This window comes from Homalodisca vitripennis, unplaced genomic scaffold (assembly GCF_021130785.1).
Source record: "Homalodisca vitripennis isolate AUS2020 unplaced genomic scaffold, UT_GWSS_2.1 ScUCBcl_6514;HRSCAF=13760, whole genome shotgun sequence".
In the NCBI taxonomy this organism is placed as follows: domain Eukaryota; kingdom Metazoa; phylum Arthropoda; class Insecta; order Hemiptera; family Cicadellidae; genus Homalodisca; species Homalodisca vitripennis.
This window is the reverse complement of record NW_025782647.1, coordinates 32952-55221: the sequence shown is the minus strand read 5'-3', so window position 1 is coordinate 55221 and position 22270 is coordinate 32952. Positions and strand designations below refer to the sequence as shown.

Sequence of the window (22270 nt, the reverse complement as noted above, 5' to 3'; positions counted from 1 at the left end):
TAAAAATAAAGAATTTAACGAAGTTTTGAGAAAATACAACATTAAGATTTATCATACTGAAAACGAAGAGAAATCAAGTATTGTAGAGAGATATAACAGAACTCAAAATGAGAGAATGAAGGTTACTTTTGAAATTAATAAAAACCTTTAAATGGATCGATATTCTTCAAAAAATCGTAAACAATTATAACGATACAGTTCACAGCACAATCAAAATGAAACCGAAAGACGTAGATAAGGATGCAGAAAAGGAGTTATTAGAGACCGTTTTCAAGTATGTTCCACCTGAAATTCACACGAAAACTAAATTTAAAGTCAATGATCATGTAAGAATTGTTAGTAAAAAACAAACATTTTCGAACAAATATAAGAACAATTGGTCAAGAGAAATCTTTGTGATTTATCAAATTAATAACACAGATCCTGTAACTTATAGTATAAAAGATTTAAATAATGAAGAAATAACCGGAAAGTTTTATGAATATGAATTGAAGAAGTCAAAACTGTAATATAAATTTTCTATATATAAAATGGCGCATCAAAAGAAATGTACAAAGTGCAAAGAATTTAAAGATTTAAATGAATTTTATAAAGATAAAAATAGGAAAGATGGAATGCATTATAATTGCAAAGATTGTGAAAGGGAATATCATAAAGAATTATATGATAAAATAGAAAAATTAACTTTGGAAGATAAAGAATGTCTTAAATGTAAAGAAACTAAAAAAATTTCAGAGTTTAATAGTGATCACTATAGTAGAGATAAGAAAGACTCATATTGTAAAGATTGTGTAAAGAAGAATCTTCATAGATTATATTATGAAGATACTCATTGTGAATGTGGAAGAATTATAAAATGGTTAAATAACTATGAAAAACATTTACAAACCAAATATCATAAGTTAAGAGTTTTTAATAAAATTTAGTAACATTTTCATCGTGTAATAATTTTTTCTATATAAATGGAGTCTCAAAAGAAATGTACAAAGTGTCAAGAAGAGAATAGAAAAGACTGTTATTGTAAGGAATTATACGTTAAAATGAACAAATTAACTTTAGAAGAGAAAAAGTGTTACTTTTGTAAAGAAATTAAAAATATTTCTGAATTTAATAACTGGCAGTATAGTAAAGATAGAAAAGATGCTTTTTGCAAAGATTGTGCTAAAAAAATTTTCAGCGAAAGTTATAAAAACGAAATGCCTTGTGAATATGAAAAAAAGATTTTACAATGGTTACCTAGTTATGCTAAACATTTACAAACAAAATATAATAAATCGAGAGTTTTTAGTAAAATTTAGAAACATTTTCATCGTGTAATTTAGATATTCTATAAATCAGTCGAGATTCTGCCATATTTGTAGTAAAATGATTTCCGTTGTATAAAATATTCAAAGATTCTTTCATTTGGTTATACAGATTGATAGAATTTGGTTCGTCATCAATGAACAAAATCTCTAATTCAGGATAATTTATTTTTAGATGTTTTAATCGGTTTGGTATTTCTCGTTTCTGAGCTCTGATAACGTAATAAGGCCATTCCCACATGTGATTCTTCTTAATTAACACAAAAACATGGTGTTTTTTCTTATCAAAATCTTTACATACCATATCTCTCTTCATTAATTCCATTCGCAATTCTTGATTCTCTATTTTCAATGATTTCATTTCATCTTTAATTTGCAAGTGTTTAACTTCGTCCTCTAAATATTTAATCTTGTTTTCAAGTTTGTACTCACCAAATTTTCTAATGGAGGGTAAAACCTCTTTTGTAACCCACTTTTGAAAGGTTTTTGCTTCTAATTTATTAGATCTTAGTATTAAAGAATAAAATCCAGATTCATTAATGAAAATAGTGTCAGGATGAAGATTTTGAAAGGGTCTATGGCATAGACTCTTGTAATTTATATATTTAAAGGCTATTTTCTCGTCATTATCAATATTATTTATGATAGCTTGTCTAGTATTTTCATATTGTAAAATTTCTGCAACATCTTTAGCCTTAAACCAAATTTCATTATTTTCGTCAACAATCGTGCAAATGTCTTTATTATTGAATGTAAGTTGATTGTTGAGTAGGTCTACAACTGACTCCATTTAGATAGAAAAGAAATTTAACTAGTAATTTTTATTTCAGTATAAAGTCCAGATTCATTGATAAAAACAGGGTCAGGATGAAGATTGTTAAGGGGCCATTCGAATAGCCCCTTGTTTTTTAAGTAAAAATATTGAATTTTGTCATCATCATCAACTCATTTTTATTCCTTTTTCAATCTTAAATATATTGTTGTTTTACTCTCATTATTTAATAAATTTCCCTCAGAGTCTTGTATAGTTAGAACGATTTTTTGAATACTTTTAATATTTTTTCTAATTGGAATATAATCGATTTCATTAGGTTTTTCACTGATTTTTGATCCATAAGCAACATTTGGGAAAAAAGTGTACAAAATTTCAGATTCTTTGTGTAAATGTTCGGTATGATTTTCAAAACTAGGTTCAACGAGATTACAGTGCACTTCAATTACATCAAACGGTCTAAATTTTGGCGTTTTATTTCCTAAATATACCTGATTTGGCTCAATAGTTTCTTGAACAAACCCTAACAAATCTACAATAATTGCTGAAAACATTATTCTTACTGGTGATTTTATTTGAATTTTATTAGAGAGATAATTTTTTTGCATTTCAAACTTGTTTTCGTCAAAGTTTAAAGATTTATCTGATTGTTTGAATGTTTTCAGATAATTTTTAAGGGAATTTTTTATTTGATCGAAAGTATAATATCCTTTGTTTAAACCATAATATTTTGTTATGTTCTTCTCACTAAATCCTATACAATAAGGAGAACTTTCACTAATATTTATTACAAAATTGTCAGAATAAAAACCGCTTAAACCGATAAAATAATTTGATTCTTCCTCTAAGTGTATAGGATGTTCCAAGTTTAAAACTAATTTAGAGCTTTCTGAAGTCAACTTGAACAGCTTCATTTTCGCAAGCGTTGCTTCAAGATGAAAATCTTCTATTTAAATGGAGAAATTTTTAAAGCAAAAAGATCAGATAAAACTTCAAACGTTTGAAGAAAATAAGAAAGATCAACCAATCAGATTGTTAATTGTTGGTTCAAGTGGATGTGGAAAAACAACTTTATTATTGAATTTTATCTACAATAGGTTGATTCCTTATTCCAATTTGTATGTTTTTAGTAAATCTTTAGAACAAGACGCCTATAAAAAATTACAAGAAAGATTTGAAAATATTGAGAAAAACTTAAACAAAAAAATATCACATTTTTATAATGCTTCTGAGGACATAGTTCCGTTAAGCGAATGTAAACCCAATTCGTTAATCGTTTTTGATGATTGTATTTTAGAAAATCAAGACGTTATTAAGGAATATTTCGTAATGTCCCGTCACAAAAACATATCTTGTATCTATCTTTCCCAATGCTTTTCAAAGGTTGATAAACAAGTTATTAGAAATAATTTGAATATGTTGTGTGTTTTTAAGCAAGACGATCACTATTCGAGAAAAATTTACAACAATTATGTGGGATCTGATATGAGTTTTAACCACTTTAATGAATTGTGTGATAAAATTTGGAAAGAAGACTATGGATTTTTAACTATTAATCTAACTTTGAAGCCTAAAAAATGGTAAATATCTGAATAAATTTTCTAATATAAATGCTGCTCAGTGGTCTGACAAATCTACTTGATAAAATATTTGTTACAATTATTTTTATATTATCTTTAATTTTTATTTACATTATGAAAATAACAGAAAAACGGTAAATCTGTTCACGTTCCACGTTCACGTTCATGTTTCACGTTCACGTTTTACGGTCCACGGTTCGTGTTCACGTTTCCACGTTCCACGTTCACGTTTTACGTTTCGTGTTCACGTTTTACGTTCCACGTTCACGTTTCAAAATTTTTCTAATTAAATGGTGAACGTAACTTCTGAAGAAGCGAAAAAACTTGATCAAATCGAAAAGAAATTAATCAAAGAATTTAAAGAACAGATTCGAATTGATGAAAAAGAACAAGAATTTATTCAAAAAATCAATCAACCTGTAACTTCTGCAATAAAAAACGTTGAGGGCAAAATTGAAAATGTTTTAAGTGATAATCAAAATTTGATGAATTTGGTTCCAGTTGTACGACAATTTGCCGATATTTCGATACCAGAATCTGAGTTTGAATTGCCAAAATTACCATCTTCAACACCATTTAGACCTCGAATCATTGAAGACTCTACCATAGTTGAACCAATAAGTCCTGGAACAACGGATATAATAATTGGTGAAATTGGTAAAAAATTTCTTCCTAGAGTAAAAGATGATAAATTTGGTTTGTATTGGGATAAAAAAAAGAAAAGTTTTATGATTGGAAATTTACCCGTTAATTTTGAGCATAATGATATCATTATTAATGAAAAAACATATGAAGGAACTCAAGGTTTATGGAGATTATTAACATACTATGACGCTCCAAAAGATAATTTATATTCTGAAGAAGATTTGAAAAAGTATACAGAAATTTTATGGGAATCTGACTCAATTTACAAAAATAATGATCCATCAACTAAGAAACCAAAGTCAAGTAAAGGTAAAAAATATCTCAATTTGATTAAACCAATTTGGGAAAAACGAATCGAAGGATCTGGTATAAGAAAATACAGTGATAATAAGATTGAGTACAGATATATCGACGATTTGACAAAACTCGATGGAATTATAAATTATATTTATGCTCAAGAAAAGGCTGGAAACAACAATTTTTTGAACGAAAAGAAAGTGATTAAAGATTTTATTTCGAACAAACTTGATGAAATGATTGAAAAACCTGATGGAATTAAATATTTAAAACGAGTTTTGCCGGCAATAAGTTCATCTATGATTGAGGGTAGTGGACTTTTGAATGATTTTATCAACAATTTACCTTTTGAATTACACGTACCAACTTATCAGTATCTGGGGCCTGGCACAAAACTCGAAAAAAGACTAAAAAGAGGAGATCCTGGTATAAATAAATTAGATCAAGCTGCTATGGAACACGATATTTTTTATGCAAAACATAGAGACACAAATTCCAGACATATCACAGATAAAGTTTTGCAAGATAAGGCAATGGATAGATTTTTATCAAAAGATGCTAGTTTAGGTGAAAGATTTGTTGCGCTTCCAACAGCTGGAGCAATGTTTTTGAAGAGAAAACTAGGAATGGGAATCGAAGAGAACTTGAAATTTTAACTATATAAATGGAGGTGAACGTAAACTTCAGCAAAAATCAGAAAGAAAAAATAAAATCCGCTTTTAAGAAGAAAATACCCGTTAGTATTCAATTTAAAATAGATCAACTAAAAAATGGCGAAGATAAGATATTTTTAACAAATAGACAATACAATAAACTCGAAAAACATAAGAAAAACAATAAAGGAACCAGAATAGAATTTTCTTATAATCAGTTGAAAGAACTCAAAAATGGTGGACTTTTGAAAGATTTATTAGATTTTGGAGAAAATATTCCAGTTGTTAAAAATGTTGTTCCTTATGTTCGTAAAGCTGCTCCAATCGTTAAAAAAGATGTGATTCCTATTGTTCGAAACATTTTAAATTGGTTAGATAAAGAGTTGGAAGATGTTACAGGATCTGGATTAGATGAAAAAACTTTGAATTACGTGAAATCAAACATTGAAAAAAAAATTTAAACCTTTAACATTCGGGGAATTGGAAGAAATCTGCAAAAATATTAAACATTTTAGAGGAATCTTCATGAGAGATACATTACCTGAAGAAAAAGTTAAGAAATTTGAATGTGGAATTGTGAATTTAGACTCGATTATGGGAAGTGGAACGCATTGGATTTGTTATTATAAAAATGATAAGAATGCATGTTATTTTGATTCGTATGGAAGAATTGAGGACAAACCACCTATAGAATTGATTAAATATTTGAAAAAATCAAGCGTCTACTACAATGATTCTCAGATTCAAGACTATAAAGATCCCCCAATTTGTGGTCATTTATGTGTTTTTGTGTTGAATGAACTGAGTAATGGTAAAGATTTTAAAGAAGTTGTTAACAAATTATTGCTTAATAAATATGGATTCACAAAATATTTTTGACGTATTTGGAACACAAATTATTCAAAATGTAGATAATAGTTTGAATTTTGATAGTTTGAGAAATGAGTTTGATAACAAGTTAGAAAATTTATTACAAAACCTTCCAGATTCAGATATGTTTGCTGTCGAGATTGAAGATTTTAAAGCAGAATATGATAACAAACTTGCAAATTTCATGAGTTCAAATGAAGTTGCTGATAAAATAAAAACATTGGAAAAAGAAGTTGATGATGGTGTAAAAAAAATTATTTACCAATTTAATGTCTCATATCGAAAAAGCTGATAAAATTACTGAAGCGATCAAAGTTGAAAAGAATTATGTTAGTTTGGCTAATAAAAAAAGAATTGTCGGTGTTCGACCTGGTATTGACAAACATGATGTTGTTGTTAAAGAACAAATTTTAAAACCTCTAAAATTATCAGAAAACATCGATATTGTTGATTTACATGATCCGAATGTTAAAAATGCCTTAGATTTTAAAGGAAAAAAAAATTAGCAGTGTTAGTAAAGGAATTAATCCATTTGATGTTGTTGTAATGATTCAATTAGAAGATCCTATTAAAATGTTTAATGAACTAAAACAAAATTATGAGAATCATAAACAGCATGTTAAAGATTTTACAACAGAAGTCTATGACAAGTTAGAAGCCAGAAAAAGAAGATCAGTAGACGAAGTTGGTGAATTACTTGATAAAGTAAATAAACTAGAAGAAAACTTTAATACATATAAAAATAATGTTAATGAATTAGTTGGTGTAACAATTAACAAAATTCTGGAAGATTTTGATACACATTTCAATGAGAAAGTAAACTTTTTTGAAAATTTTGGTACACGTTTCAATGAGAATGTAACACATAATAATGAATTACTTAAAAGAATAGATGATCGATACTCTTTATATCTCGATAAAGTAAATAAACTAGAAGAAAACTTTAATAAATTTAAAGAAGATGTTAATAAAACTTTTGAAAATATTGATAACAGATTTAATGGATTAGGCGGCTATGATGACTAATTTTCCTTATATAAATGGCGCTCATATATTGTGTGAGATGTAAAGAAAAAACTGCAACAAATGATATAAAATACTATGCAAACATCAATGGAGTTAAGAGAATTTCTGGAAAATGTGCTGAATGTAACGCTAAAAAGAGCCAATTTATAAAAACTTGATTTGAAATTTTTCCCTAATAAATAGAGATGGCGGGACATTACAGTGCTTTCGATCTTTTTATCATGCAACACGAAAGAGATTTGAAAAAAGAACATTGGGATGACATTTCTCAAAAATATGAATTATCCGAAGATATGACGAGATTATACGTAAACAAATTGAATTGGTATAACATTGCAAAATATCAAACTTTATCATCAGAGTTCATTCAAGAAAATATACATTATCAATTAAAAGATCATATGTCTGTTCTTTGTCTCTATCAACACTTGAGTATAAAGTTTTTGGATGAAAATAAAGATACAGTTGATTGGAACAATATTATAGATAGCGGTTACTATCCTGTGCAAATTTTATTGAAATATGTGACCGAGATCGCAAAATTTAAGGAAGAGAATCCTGAATATGACGAAGTAGATCATTAAAAATGACTCTAATCTTTTTAATTATTTTACTAAAATTTATATCTTTTCTTATAAAAACGTACATTAGATCGATGAAAAAATGATACATGATGTTTAAAATTTCTAAATTTTCTCTTATTAAATGGCGGACTACAGAAAATATGCTAGTGATATTGAAAGGGCGGAGTTTAAAAATTTCTATCCAATTAGTAAACAACATTTGAATGAACCGAATAAAAGAACTGAGTTTAATATTGATTTTGAAGATAACTTTTGCTCGTCTAACTTCCAGTTTTATATTTCTGGAACTTTAACAAAACAAGATGGTCAAGCATATCTTGGAACTGATAATGTTAGATTAATCGATAATTTTATACCGTTTTTATTTTCTAAGATTGAAGTAAGAAAACACAATAAATTGATAGAAGAAGTCGAAAACTGTGGCCAATTAAGCACAATTAAAGGAACTATTTCGTATTCAAAAAGTGATGTTATTTCTCAAACTTCTAATGGCTTTGAATCAGATTTTAAATTTGGTGTTTTTGAAGCAGCTGGAAATTTATCTCATTTTGGATTAGGATTTTTTGAAAATGTTACTATTCCGATCTATAAAGGAGGATTTTATCTAAGTTTTATAAGAGCAGAAGACGATGATGTGATTCTGAAGACTGCAACTGGAAATGTTATGCCTGTTGATGGAAAAATAACAATTACAGATTTTTTTATTAGAGTTCCAATGATTGATTATAAAATCACGAGTAAAATAAGGTTGATTGATGAAATTACAAAAAGTCAAAACATTATGTTTAATTTTCTAGATTGGCAATGTATTGAACAAAAAGGTATTTCCGGAACAACTTATTCGTTCGATATTACAAATATTTATAGAAATATCTTCAATCCCAAGTTCGTTATCATAGGTTTTCAAACAGATAGACAGAATAATCAAGAAAAAAATCCTTCAAAGTTTGATAGTTTGGATGTAAAAAATATCAGAGTAAAATTGAACGGTTCTTGATATCCAGATGAATTACAAAATTTAAACATTTCCGGAGGTCTTTTCAGAATCATGTATCAGATGTATCAAGATTTTAAGAAAGTTTACTGTAATAATAAGGAAATGTATTACAATCCTAAAGAATTTTTAGCGAATAGACCTATTTATGTCATTGATACAACAAAGAGTATGACAAATATTTCTGGTTCAAAGAACGATCTAATTATCAACATGGATTTTCAAAAAGCTGTTACAAACGCGATTTGTTATGTGGTTGTGGTTTCTGAGAAATTTTTAGCCTATGATGTGATTAAGAACGATATTAGAGAAATTCAGTAAAAATCGCGTTATTTTCACTATTATTCGTCGGATAGTTTTTAAAACTTTACAGAATTGTTAAAGACATTGATAAAAGTATTCATTTTAAATTGCAGTAAAAAACTTTGAAAAATAGTGATGATATTAGGAAAAAACTATTTCAAGGTCATGGACCGGAAGTGATGATTTTACAAAATACTTTAATATTTACTGAACCTATATACCAAATTTCATCAGAAAAGCTCCAATAGTTCTCTAGATATAAGAGTTTAAATATAAGGGATGATTGGGGTAGATTTTGAACATTTTGTTATTTTCATGAAATTTTAAGTAGAACTCGCTTGTTTTTGAAGTTTCAGATTTGTCTGATAATTTTTTATATTTTTTTATGAATATTAAGAAATAGGGGATGATTTCACCCTTATGGATAAGTTAAGTCGAAAGAGTTAAGTATTTACTATATGTGTACCAAATTTCATTAAAATCAGTTGAGTGGTTTTTGAACAACAAGGTTTGAAAGAAATATTGATATATACTTATTTAATATACATTGGAAACTATAACAGTTCTAGGGAATTGAGACATTTCATTTTAACATGTTGGTAACACTACATCTCGTATTCATCTCTTGCTGGGCGTTGGCCACGTATAGCTAGCCATGTGTGATCCTCCTCTATTTTAACGAAATTTAAACAAGATATATCATTATTTAGAAGATTCTAATGTATTTGCAAGTTGAAGAAAGAAGATATGGACTTTATAAAGTAAGAAGATTGCTGTGAAGATCTGTGTTTCTTGTTAAAAGTGAAGTGAAGTGTTCCACTGGGCGTTGTCCTTCATATTTAATAAGTTTCTATTATATTCTCGAAGAAAGACATTACAAGAAGATTGTGTGTTGAATTTGTGTAGACATTCTAAACTGTGATAAAAACATTGTGTGAAAATAGTGTTCATTTGTAATACAGAATTAAGTGTTTTTACAGTGATTTCATTGTCGCACACGGCGTGTGCAAAGCAAGGTCATTGTTTGGTGTCACTACTGTCCTTGTACCACACACGGCGTGCGCAAAGCAAGGTCAAGCGTTAGTGGTACAAACGCTCTCAGCAGACGTCACAAATCTAGAGTTGATTGAAATAAAACATATGATACCTTTCTTCTTATCCCATTCCCAATTTCTTAGAAGTTAAGTAGATATCGCAAAAACACGCACACTAACAACACTCATTTTGTATGTCTTTAACAATAATTGATTAAATTCATGTTATTCTCTTTCATTCCTTCTAATACTTCAAAAATATACTCTTTCGCCACTGAAAAATCTCGATTTCTTCCGTAATAATCTTTGTAATCATAGACAAAATATCCTAAATAGTTGTACAATAGAATGAAATTATTTCTATTTATCTCTGTTGTAGAAATGTAAACATAAACATTTGTGCTGAAAAATTTATATCTCGGTAGACTTAGTTCCATAATCTCCATTTATAAAAAAATCTTTTTTTGTTTAAATGGAAGAGTACAATGCCAACTGTTACAAGTGTTATAATAGAGGAGAAATTATTGATAAAAAAATATTTAGTTTGTAGAGATTGTAATTTAATTTTGTACGAAAGACCTAAACCTAAGAAATTACGAAATAAACTAACACATTTGAATAATCTGCTTATAAAATTACAATACGGAGACAAGAAGCAAACAAAATTTGTTACAGAATTTAGAAAACAGAATAAAAATTTTTACTTATCTCTTGGAACCGTTGAAAAAATTATTTTCCTTTTCAAAGAATACATTAGGTTTGTAGGTATCGATACACACGTTTATTATGAAAAGATATTACCTGTATTTTTTCATTATCTGGATGTTGAATTTGTCTACGACTTTAAGCCAGAAATCCTCGATGATTTTATAGTACATTTGGAGAAATTAAACGAAGAACCTCGTGAAAAGAATGCGGTTTTACTCACATTCTCCCCGACTTCTCGAGTGATTGTTAGCAAATTTCATTTTTTCCGTCTTTAAATTTTTTCTATTTAAATGGCGGCGCTGTTACAAGAGTTAAATGATATTGGAGAATGTAAATTCAAAGAGTATAAGAAGTTAAATGAATTGGAATAAAATTAGAAATACAAAATTTTGAATTTGGAGAAAATAAAAGATAAATTCGGGTTTACAATAATTGCCGAGTTGGAAGATTATAAAGTACACTTACCGAACAGATTTTTGACTGTTTTGGATGAAAAAAAGATTAAAGAATTAAACAAAAATGAAAAATTACACTTGGTTGTTACTGGAAAGAAGACTATTAAAGATAAAGACTGTGTTACAATTAACTTTGTAGAGTAAAGATTTCGAAGATTTGTAGCAGATTTTAGAGCTTAAGAAAGTAGAAGACTATGTTACAATTAACTTTGTAGAGTAAAGATTTCGAAGATTTTTAGAGCTTAAGAAAGTAGAAGCAAACAGCTATAGATTCGGTTAATTTTTTCATTCGTGAGTTACCGTTTGATTTTACAGATTCGTTTATGGTACATTGAACAAGATTTTGTATGGAATTTCTGTCTGTCCCAAAAGTGAGCTAGAACCGCCATATTACTATCTACTTATATATACCCCAGTAAAAAAGACAGCTAACATAAAATCATACAAACTTATTCCTCAACCAAACAATAATTTTAGCCACCAGAAAAAGAACAATTTTTTTCAGTGTCTCCCTTCAAATGGCTAAGAGTAAACTGAGGACAGAAAAAAACGGCCACTTGACAACTAAGCTCCAATCAGAACTTTCAGTGGGAATCACCCAAACCCCGACAGAAGAACTGTCTCAACCACCATTGACAGGGGAAACCAGCCAAACGACAATTGAGCTGCACTCAAAAGTGACAGGGGGAATCAGTCAAACCCCAACAGAAAAACTCTCTCAACCACCGTTGACAGGGGAAACCAGCCAAATGACAATTGAGCTGCATTCAAAAGTGACAGGGGGAATCAGCCAAACCCCAACAGAAAAAACTGCCTCAACCACCATCGACAGGGGAAACTAGCCAAAGGACAATTGAATTGCAGCCGAGAACAACAGGAGGAGGCAGTCAGGTGTTCAGACAAACTTCTTTTTTAGAAATGAGTTACAAGAAGAAGGGGCGGAAGAAAGTGACATATCCTTCCAGGATATTCCACAACCAAAGTCTTCTACTCCGGAAATGGGTAGACAAGTGACAATGGATCATCATAACAACTGTGAGGTTGGGATCAGATCAGACTCCCAAACCACAAAATCCTTGGTCATCTTCCACCAAAATGCTGACCGAATAAGTAACAAAATAGACCGCTTCAATCACCTTCTCTATTCTCTGAATCCCCATGTAGTTGTAATTACAGAGCACGGCCAAAACTTTGACAAAATGTGTAACACTCGTTTAATCAACTATGAGTTGGTTTCTTCTTTTTGCAGGGAGGACAATATAAAGGGTGGAGTAGCCATCTTTAAGCACAAAACATTGGATAGCGAAATACATGGAATAAACATTGAACATCACAGCATCCCTTTGGTATGTGAAATGTCTGCAGTTACAGTCCAACTTACTAAAAAATTCAGTCTATTCATACTGGGAATATATAGACCCCCCACCAACAGCAACCAAGCTATCACGCAAGCCCTTCAAGTCATCACGAATGTGCTAGATACACTCCCATCTCAAAACTGCATAAAGGTGATGATTGGTGATATTAACATCAACTTGTTGAAGCAAACTCCTGAAGGCAGTCTGCTGAATGAGCTTTTACTTTCATACAACATGGAAAGGTTACCCCTACCACCAACAAGAGTCACGCAGAATACACGCTCTTCAATTGACGCCGTATGTGTTGACAGTGGAAATATTCAGAACATGGATGTGGAGATTCTCAACACTGGCATTTCTGACCATACTGGCCAATTATGCAAACTAAACCTTCCAGTTAGAAAGAAAACTTCATCATCGTCAGTCAGACGACATCTCAATAATCGTAGCCTCAACAACCTAAAACACTGCCTGGCGGAAGAAAATTGGGACACTGTATTCAAAACAGAAGATGCCAACGAAGCTTACAATAATTTTCTTTCGATTCTTACAGCAGCTCTAGATAAGGTTTGTCCCCTAAAAAAATCGAGAATTAATAACAACTTTAAGACTATACCACTCTGTGATGCAGAAGCAAGAGCACTCAAACAACAGTTTCTTGAGGCTGAAGAAAAATTTATCATGAGTGGAAAAGAAGAAGACAAACAAACTGCTGCCCAGCACAAAAGAACCTACGATAACAAACTGAAATCTATCAGACGCAACTTCAGTGCTCAGCATATTAATAACTCCACAAACAAATCCAAAGCCATTTGGAACACTATCAACAATGAGAGACACCTGAAAAAGACAAAATCAGCAGGAAATCTGGATCATCTCAAAATTTCTGGAAATATGGTAGAAGACCCGACTTTAATATCTAACTATTTTAATGAGCATTTTGCCACCATAGCAGAAAAAACACTAAATAAAGGTCCTTCGAGATCCTCTGGAGGTCCATCACCCGCAACTCAAAACACACCTCTTTACATCCAATCTCCACTTGTAGTACTCAAGCCGACTTCTCCAAAAGAACTAAGCGATGTCCTAAATGGCCTGAAAGTAAAACCATCTGCTGGTTTAGATGAGATATCATCAAGCATTGTAAAGGTCTGTAAAAGTGAGTTGCTTCTCCCACTAGTACATGTTACCAATCTGTCCCTACAAAGTGGAGAGTTTCCCAAGAAAATGAAATTCGCCAAAGTCATTCCACTGCATAAGAACGGAAGCAAACACAGTGTTGAAAATTATAGGCCGATATCGCTCATTTCAACATTTTCAAAGATTATAGAAAAAATTGTCCTGATAAGAATCTTTGAGCACCTTAACAACAACAATATCTTGACAATGAGTCAACATGGCTTCCTTCACAAGAAATCAACTCAGACAGCTCTTGTTGACATGGTAGAACACATAGTGGATAGCATGGATGAAGGCAAAAATGTCATTGGTATGTTTATGGACTTGAGTAAGGCCTTTGATTGTCTCGGCCATGACCTAATACTTGATAAACTGAGATTTCTTGGATTTCGGGATGATCCAATGAAGTGGTTTAAGAGTTACCTCAGTGATCGTGAGCAGCTTGTGGAGATCAGACAGATGGTGAATGGTCTTGAGACTAAGACTAGGTCTAGCCTCCTACCAGTGAAAAGAGGTGTTCCACAAGGGTCGGTCCTTGGCCCGATTCTTTTCATTTTATATACGAATGACCTGCCTCAGTACGTTGAGCCTTTAAGCCACACAGTTATGTATGCTGACGATTCGGTTTTGTTAACAGCGCACAAATCTTTAGAAACCCTTGAAGTAAATTCTTTTATAGCTGTAAACCTTGCCATTGAATACTGCCAGAGCAATGACTTAGTCTTCAATGAATCAAAGACTACCCAAATCATCTTTGGAAGCAAGAAACAAGAAGTCTCAGCTTTGCCTGGCTTCCAGGCGGTAAGAGCGACAAAACATCTTGGAGTAATCATTGATGACTCGCTGAACTGGCAGGACCACATAGATTCTCTCTGCAAGAAACTCAGCAGTGCCCTATTCGCCCTCAGAAGAACGCAAGCAGTTAGCACGCCTGAAGCAGTTTTAACTGCCTACCATGCCCTTTTTGAGAGCAATATGAGGTATGGTATAATGGCGTGGGGTGCGTCTTCCCAACACAACTTAGAACGTGTGCTCGTTCTTCAGAAGAAAGCAGTGAGGCTGTTATCTGGGCTGGGATGGAGAGACAGCTGCAGAGGACATTTCAAGGAGCTGAAGTTGATGACAGTTGTGGGTTTCTACATCTACGAAGTCATTGTCCTGGCGACTTCAAATCAGCAGACTCGACATCAAGACCTGCATGGGTATAATACCAGAAATGCCCAAAACTTTAGCCTTCCTGCTCATCATCGGACACTTTTTGAAAAAAAACCATCATATGCAGGGGCAAAATTCTACAACATCCTGCCTCAAGTCATCAAGAGTGAGAACCCCAGAACGCTAAAGCTTCATCTCACCAGGTGGCTTCTTGAAAACCCTTTCTACAGTGTGAATGAGTTTTTGAACTGGCAACACTTTCATCACTAATCATGGATTCAAAACCGAAATTGATTTGTGAAGCAAGAAAATTGTTGTAATTAATTGTATTAATTTGTAACGCCATTTCAGGTCTTTGTGATTTTGAAATAAAGCTCTCTCTCTCTCTCTCTCTCTCTCTCTCTCTCTCTCTCTATATATATATATATATATATATATATATATATATATATATATATATATAATGTTGTGTCCATATTATTTTTATGCTTACTTTATGCTTTCAAGAATATAAATAGCAATACTTTTCAAATGGTAATTAAATTAATTGAACATATGATTGTGTTGTAATATTATAATGTTTACATAGAACAGTTGATTATGACAGCTTCTTTTAATAAATAAAATGTATTTGCTGCAATGCATTTCTTATGGAAATTTTCACAACTTGATCACCAGCCCTGATGTCGTAGTGAAAAGTCCTTCGTTGATATATAATTTAGGACACTTCCTTTACATAGATAAGTCTCGATAAACTAATTTGGTTATAAAGAATCAGGTTCCGTCTCCTTAATTAATAATTTTATAATCCAATTTTATAAAAAATTAATAATCCAAAAGTATAACTCTGTTTAAGAAGGGTGATAGAATGTGTATTGATAACTATAGGACCATAACAATTGTATCAGTATTTTCAAAAATTGTAGAAACTTGCGTTAAAAAACAATTATTAGATTATTTTGATAAATATCAAATTCTTTCATGTAGCCAGTTTGGTTTTCGTCCAGGATACTCTACAGTTAAGGCCCTAGATATTGCTGTGACAAAGATTTTAAGGAGCTTTGAGGATCATGAACTTGTGGGAATGACCCTTTTAGACCTAAGCAAGGCCTTCGATAGAATTTCTCATGGTGTTCTTTTGAAAAAGCTTGAATATTACGGAATAAATAAACGAGCAATTACAATTTTTTCAGACGTATCTGTGTGGCAGATTGCACATGGTATCGGTTGGAAATCAGATTTCATCTGCTAAGGAGGTTCTTGCTGGAGTTCCACAGGGTTCTGTCCTAGGTCCTTTGCTATTTGTACTATATACTAATGACTTGCCTATTAATTTAGATTGTGATACCATATTGTACGCAGACGACACCTCTATCTTAGTAAATGGAAATTGTTTAAATAAAGTGCTCAATCAAACTAATAGAGTAATTAACACAGCCAATGTATGGTTTGATTCTAACTATCTTAAAATAAATGAAAGTAAAACGGAACATATAGTGTTTACTTTAAGACAAATGCAGATAGATAGTAAAATGACAAAGCCAATAAAACTCTTAGGTGTCACTATTGATCAGAAGCTTTTATGGGAGGATCATACAAACAACTTAATTTCAAAATTGGCACGTGTTTGTTTTTTATTGAGAAAGTTAAAGACCTGTGTAAGCCAAGAGTTTATGAAAATGTCATATTTTAGTTTTTTTCATGCTCATTTATTGTATTCAAATATTTTGTGGGGAAGTAGTACTGGTGCGGAAAGTTTTTTTATGGCAAAAAAAGGCAATAAGAATCCTTTTTGGTTTAGGGTTTAGGAGTAGTTGTAAGGCTTATTTTTCTACTCATAATATAATGACTGTACCCTGCATTTTCATTTTTTTTAATTTAATTTATGTAAAAGAGAATATTAATGACTTCCTCTGTTTTAATGGTATCCATAGTTATCAAACAAGAAATGTAAACAACTTAGTCCTGCCTATTCCTAGACTAGAAAAATATGCAAAGAGTCATAAATATTTACAAATAAATTTTTTTAACAAACTCCCTGAATCATGGAGATTATTAGATTTTAATTCATTTAAGAGGCAGGTTTCTAGTTGGCTGTCAAGTCGTGCATTTTACTCCATAAGAGAATTTTTAGAATATAATATTAGTGACAGTTAAATGTGGGTATTTTAAAATTTTATGTAATGTAGTATTATATTATATTAGTATTGGTGTTTGTGTTATTTATTGCACATAATATGTTATTTTATGTATCTTTAAATTAGCAAGCTGTGATATTTTATTGTTGGAACTGACGAAGCCTATTGTAATTTTGTATTACTTAATGGTCAATAAAGATCTTGATTCTTAATTAAATTCACTTTCTCATTTCAAATACCATTGTAGAGTTTGCCTTGTGCTCCAATCAAGAAAATATATACCAACGGAAACCAATTAAACCAATTGGGATTTGCATGTTGATCAAGTTGTTAAAAAATTACCTCCGGTTTATTTATAATTTACAAAATGTCTAAAATTTGCTCAAGTGATACTTTAAGACTCCTTTACTTTGCTTATGTAAACACTGGAATTGCGTTTGGCTTAAGCATTTACGGAGCCACATCAAAATTTAATTTAAATAGGATAATAATACTACAAAAAAGGTGTATTTGTATTATTTTGGACCTTGATTGGAATAATAGTCAAAAATAAATTTTCTAGTATGGGTATCATGACAGTTTATAGCCATTACATGTACCAAGCTATTCTCTACACTAATAAATTAATTAAAGCTAACAAACTACCTTTATTAGGAAGCAATCACTGTTATAATACTAGACAAAAGGGCAATGTAGTAACTGAATCAATTACCAACAATACACAATTATAGTATAATCCTTAGTAAGAATATAATATTGTTATTTTACTGTAAATGCTTGACAACATTCATGTACTTTTTATCTACTAACATGAATAAAGATATTTCAGTTAAGTTCAATTCAATTTATTTTAAATACAAACATCTACATAATAGCTTACTAAAAATATAATAAACTTTCTATTATGATACTGCTCTACTGACATAATGGTACATTTGTTTGCTTACAATTCATGTTAGTATAAATACTATTGTGTATATTTTTTGCCTGCAACGTGCAAAGCGGGATAACTCACTGTTTCTTGTTACTACACTTTAAATTGATTTTAATTCCCCGAAATTCCGACAGAATGTACGAGAGTGTTTGTTTGGTCTTCCATTGTGATGTTAATGGAGTGTGACTCATTCAGCCCGCTGTTTCTACGCTCGAAGCAGTTAAACTCGCTTGTGAAACAGAAACAGAACAGCTGAACATGCATTGTTTGTTTACTACCTTTGTTATAACCATAAAATATATTTTTATATATTAGGTGACAAACATATTCAATACAAAAATAAAATTTTAAAACAAATTTTAGAAAATAGAGCTAAATAGCAAGTTTTAAAATTTACTATTTAGTGTACCAAGGGTAATATCAAGTTTTACCATTTCCTATACTTTTACAAAGTGATGACCCAAGAGCTGCCAGAGTACAGGGCAGAACATAGGTAATAGTGATGGCCTAAGAAGTACCAAGAATTAAACTAAAATCTTAAGTCAAGTTAAAATTCATGTACATTGTAAAACTTTATCCATTTATGGCAATAAAGAATTAGCAAATATATATATATATATATTAAGTTGCACCAGTATTTATATTCATACTACACAAACAATCAACATTAATAGATAGTGTTTATTTCTACTAATTTATTATTTTCAGATCATATAATGGTGATAGTAATCGTAATTTAACTTTCATTTTACAATGATATGGTTAAAATGAATTCTTACCTAGCAGACTGTATTCTTGCATACTGCACATGATATGTTTCCACAAATGATTCCTCAGTCTCATAATTAGGAACTTGGACACATCTGGTGACATCTCCGAAGCGGTTGCAAAGCGTACACAGCTCGGAGTGTAGCTTAATAGCAGGAACTCTGCTTATTATCAGATGAACTGATTCATCACACACTGTGTACACCTAGTAAAGCTATTTAATTAAGGGAAATCTTGTATATTTTTTATTCATTTTAACATGTATTTCATTTAATGAACATGATATCATTCACAATAATGCCTGATAAGAACTGAGCTGACTTGAAGAAGATAATCTGTCATATCATCTATTGTTTTAAGTAAACAATTTTAAACAAGAGCAATCATTAGTTTATCTTTAGATCCAAAATCTTTAGATTTGAAAATTTTACTTATGGATTTCAAAGCAAAATATTATGCTAAAACATAAAACACAAGTACTTTAAACAACATATGTGACACATCAAATTTTGGATCTTACAACCATAAATTAATTTTGTCATACATTTTTGGTGAGCCACTAGTAAAAAATTATGAGCTCAAAATATCCTCTCAGAACTTGAAAATATTGGTAACAATTTATTGACAAATGATTTTTGGAAATAAGTACATTAAATAAGGACCAGCTCATTTACTTCAAATAAATTTGAAGTAAATTCAAATAAATTTTATACTGTAGTTGAGACCTGATTCATCTACGTTAAAGAGTTCATCTGTTGACTCAAAGTTTACAAGAACTCTTTAGCAGCATCATCACCGGCTGAAAGTTTTTCATCAGAAATAATAACTTGCCCTTCGCCAAAGCCAACTCTCACTTGCTGTAAGGTCATTTTCTTCACTACCCAACAATTTGTGCAACTGAATAGCTTTTTCTTTTAAAATGGGCACTGAAAGTGGAGTCCTTTAATGTCTTTCCTGGAAATACCCATACAGCATCATCATAGAGTTGAATAATTTTTGTTAATGCGTTTCTGGTTTTTATAGCATGTTCATTTTCTACTGTTATTGAATAAGCTTCAAGATATTTTCAGTGTTTAGTGGTTATTACACCAACACCCATTTCAAAACAAAACACACAGTTTATATTCAAAATAAGTAAAATAAGCAGCATTCACTTCCACTAATGTAAAAAAAAAAAAAAAAAAAAAAAAAAAACCACTACATAAAACAACAATGTACACTAAACTGGTCAGCATATATCTGTCAATTAATCAATAAAATGAGCATGACTCAGACAAGGAAAAGAAGTGCAGATGTCTGCTTGTTGAGACAGAAAGACACAAATTAACAACAGATAATGCTGACATGCCAGTGGGAGAGTCAGGTGATCCTAGGTCACATAATCAAGCTCCTAGTGTATATAATTGTAAATTTTTTAATTATGGTAGTTTTGGATTCTAATGGTAATGATCTGAAAATATGCAAATATCTCAAGGTAATTCTGTCATGCCGGTGATTGCAATAGACACATTTCTATGAAATCTACCTAATATTGACAGAAAGTAATTTATTGTAGAAGTATTTTAGTAAAAAATGGAAACTGGTAGAAACTCATTGTTAATATTGTGTTCTGTGTATGTAGAAGATATTACGAAATACACTGAAGTTAAGAATAGTGCCAACTGTTTGTGAGGACCAAAGTAATATTCACAATGAAAAGTTAAGTAGGCTACTGCCTGTGGTTACTGACGACCTTATCGAGCAAACCAAATCGAAAGTTCACAATAAGAGATCTTTCAAAGCATATCCCAAAGATATCAAAAAATATAGTGAACAAAATAGTGACTGAGAAACTACAATATGGGGCCATCCTTTAGTTACATAACGCAAAAATCTGACTTTTCAGACCTTCCCTCCCCCCTCTGTAACCGACTTGTAACAGTAACAAAAAACCTCCAATAATTATGTAATGCTGCCACCAACAACCCCCCAATTTATATTACTTAAAAATTGTGATATAATGAAAACAATTTTAAACTCCAAAGTAAAACGTGCTAAATTGTTTGTACGATGTGGTGAAGTTTTAAACTGCATAACTCAGCCCAACATTCTGCCTTTTATTTTTATTGCTATATTCCTTCAATACAGCAATAAAATCATACAGAGCTAGACATTAATCCACAATAAACTTGTCTGTATGAAAAATAATAATGTTATGACAAAACAACTTTAACCTTCGGTCCAATCCTAAAGCGCCTGGGTACTGCATGGAATGTTGCACAACATCGTTTTGCTAGAATTCGGCTTATATAGTCAAGTACGCGGACTTTCAGCTCACAGAATTTTACATGTCATTTGGCGTAAATTCCACCTCTCTGCTTGTTAATGCGTCTGTTGATATGAAAATTTCTGTTCATATAATATGCGCCATAAGGTAACATAGGTCCTGATAGTCAGGCTTTTCTGCTGTTAACTTGTGTGAATGAGAGATACAGTTTCTCCAAACAAAGTTTTATCAAACACTCTGAATATTTGGCTTAAATGTTAAACATTCGTAAATTTGTACTTGGTAAAATACTTGACACAAAGAGAGTTAAACAAAATGCTTTACCATTTAGGGAAGCATTTAAATGGAGGATTCAGACTTTCTTCGGTTTGCTTATAAGGGAGGGAAATATAATACCATTTTAAATCGTTGAGGAGAACCAGGCAAATTTTGTGATTGAATTCAAGCAATTAATAATCTAGGTTTAATAGTTATGTAATGTAATGCCCAACCCTCACATCTTCCCCGTAACGGTGCATTATGCTGCCAAAACCCCTCCACTCTTGGAGTGTTATGTAATTTAGGAAGGAACCCCTATTCTAAGTATTGTGCCATATGGAAACAAAAACTCTTGACTGATGAACTCTAAACAAAGACATTAATAGGATCAGCTCAGAAGTTTCTTACCTTGTATCATGAACAATGTGATGGATTTCTTAATAACATAGCTACTGGGGATAAAACATGGGTTTCTTATGTCAATGTCAAACAAAAATACAATCAATGGAATGGAGTCACACCTCATCGAGAACGACTGTGATCAGTTGTGCATAACCGGAAGAATTTTATTCACCACGTATTGAAAAGCTAGTGCCTAGATACAATGGGTGCTTCAATGTAAAAATATTAACTATGTTGAATAGTTAATAGTTTAAAACAGTTACTCTTCCAACTGTATATAATATAAAAACTACAAAAGATACATATTATATATTACAGCAACCTACTTTCCAAACAACTCTAGTATATGAATGATATTGCAAGGTGAATATAATGTTATGAACACATGTGTTTGATAACATTATAAAATATTTTAAACTATTAAATCAATATGGTGAATATGGTTGGAATGATATTATTTTTGTATATATTAATTTTTATATGTTGTGTTAATATTGTGTTAACATATAATAAAGCTAGAGATGTATCATAGTTTAACACAATGACTGGGGCGGACGCATGTTACTACTTTCCCGGTTGTATTAATG

At 31.0% G+C, this 22270-nt stretch overlaps 1 protein-coding gene across 1 annotated transcript in view; it reads right to left on the bottom strand.

Moving 5' to 3' along the window:
- LOC124373852 (RNA-binding protein 48-like) overlaps positions 1-22270 on the bottom strand; it is a 32690-nt gene that overhangs the window by 6700 nt on the left and 3720 nt on the right. Inside the window, exon 3 of the mRNA XM_046832175.1 lies at positions 18769-18962. Coding sequence (XP_046688131.1) covers positions 18769-18962 — 194 coding nt within the window. The remainder of the gene's footprint in view (positions 1-18768; positions 18963-22270) is intronic.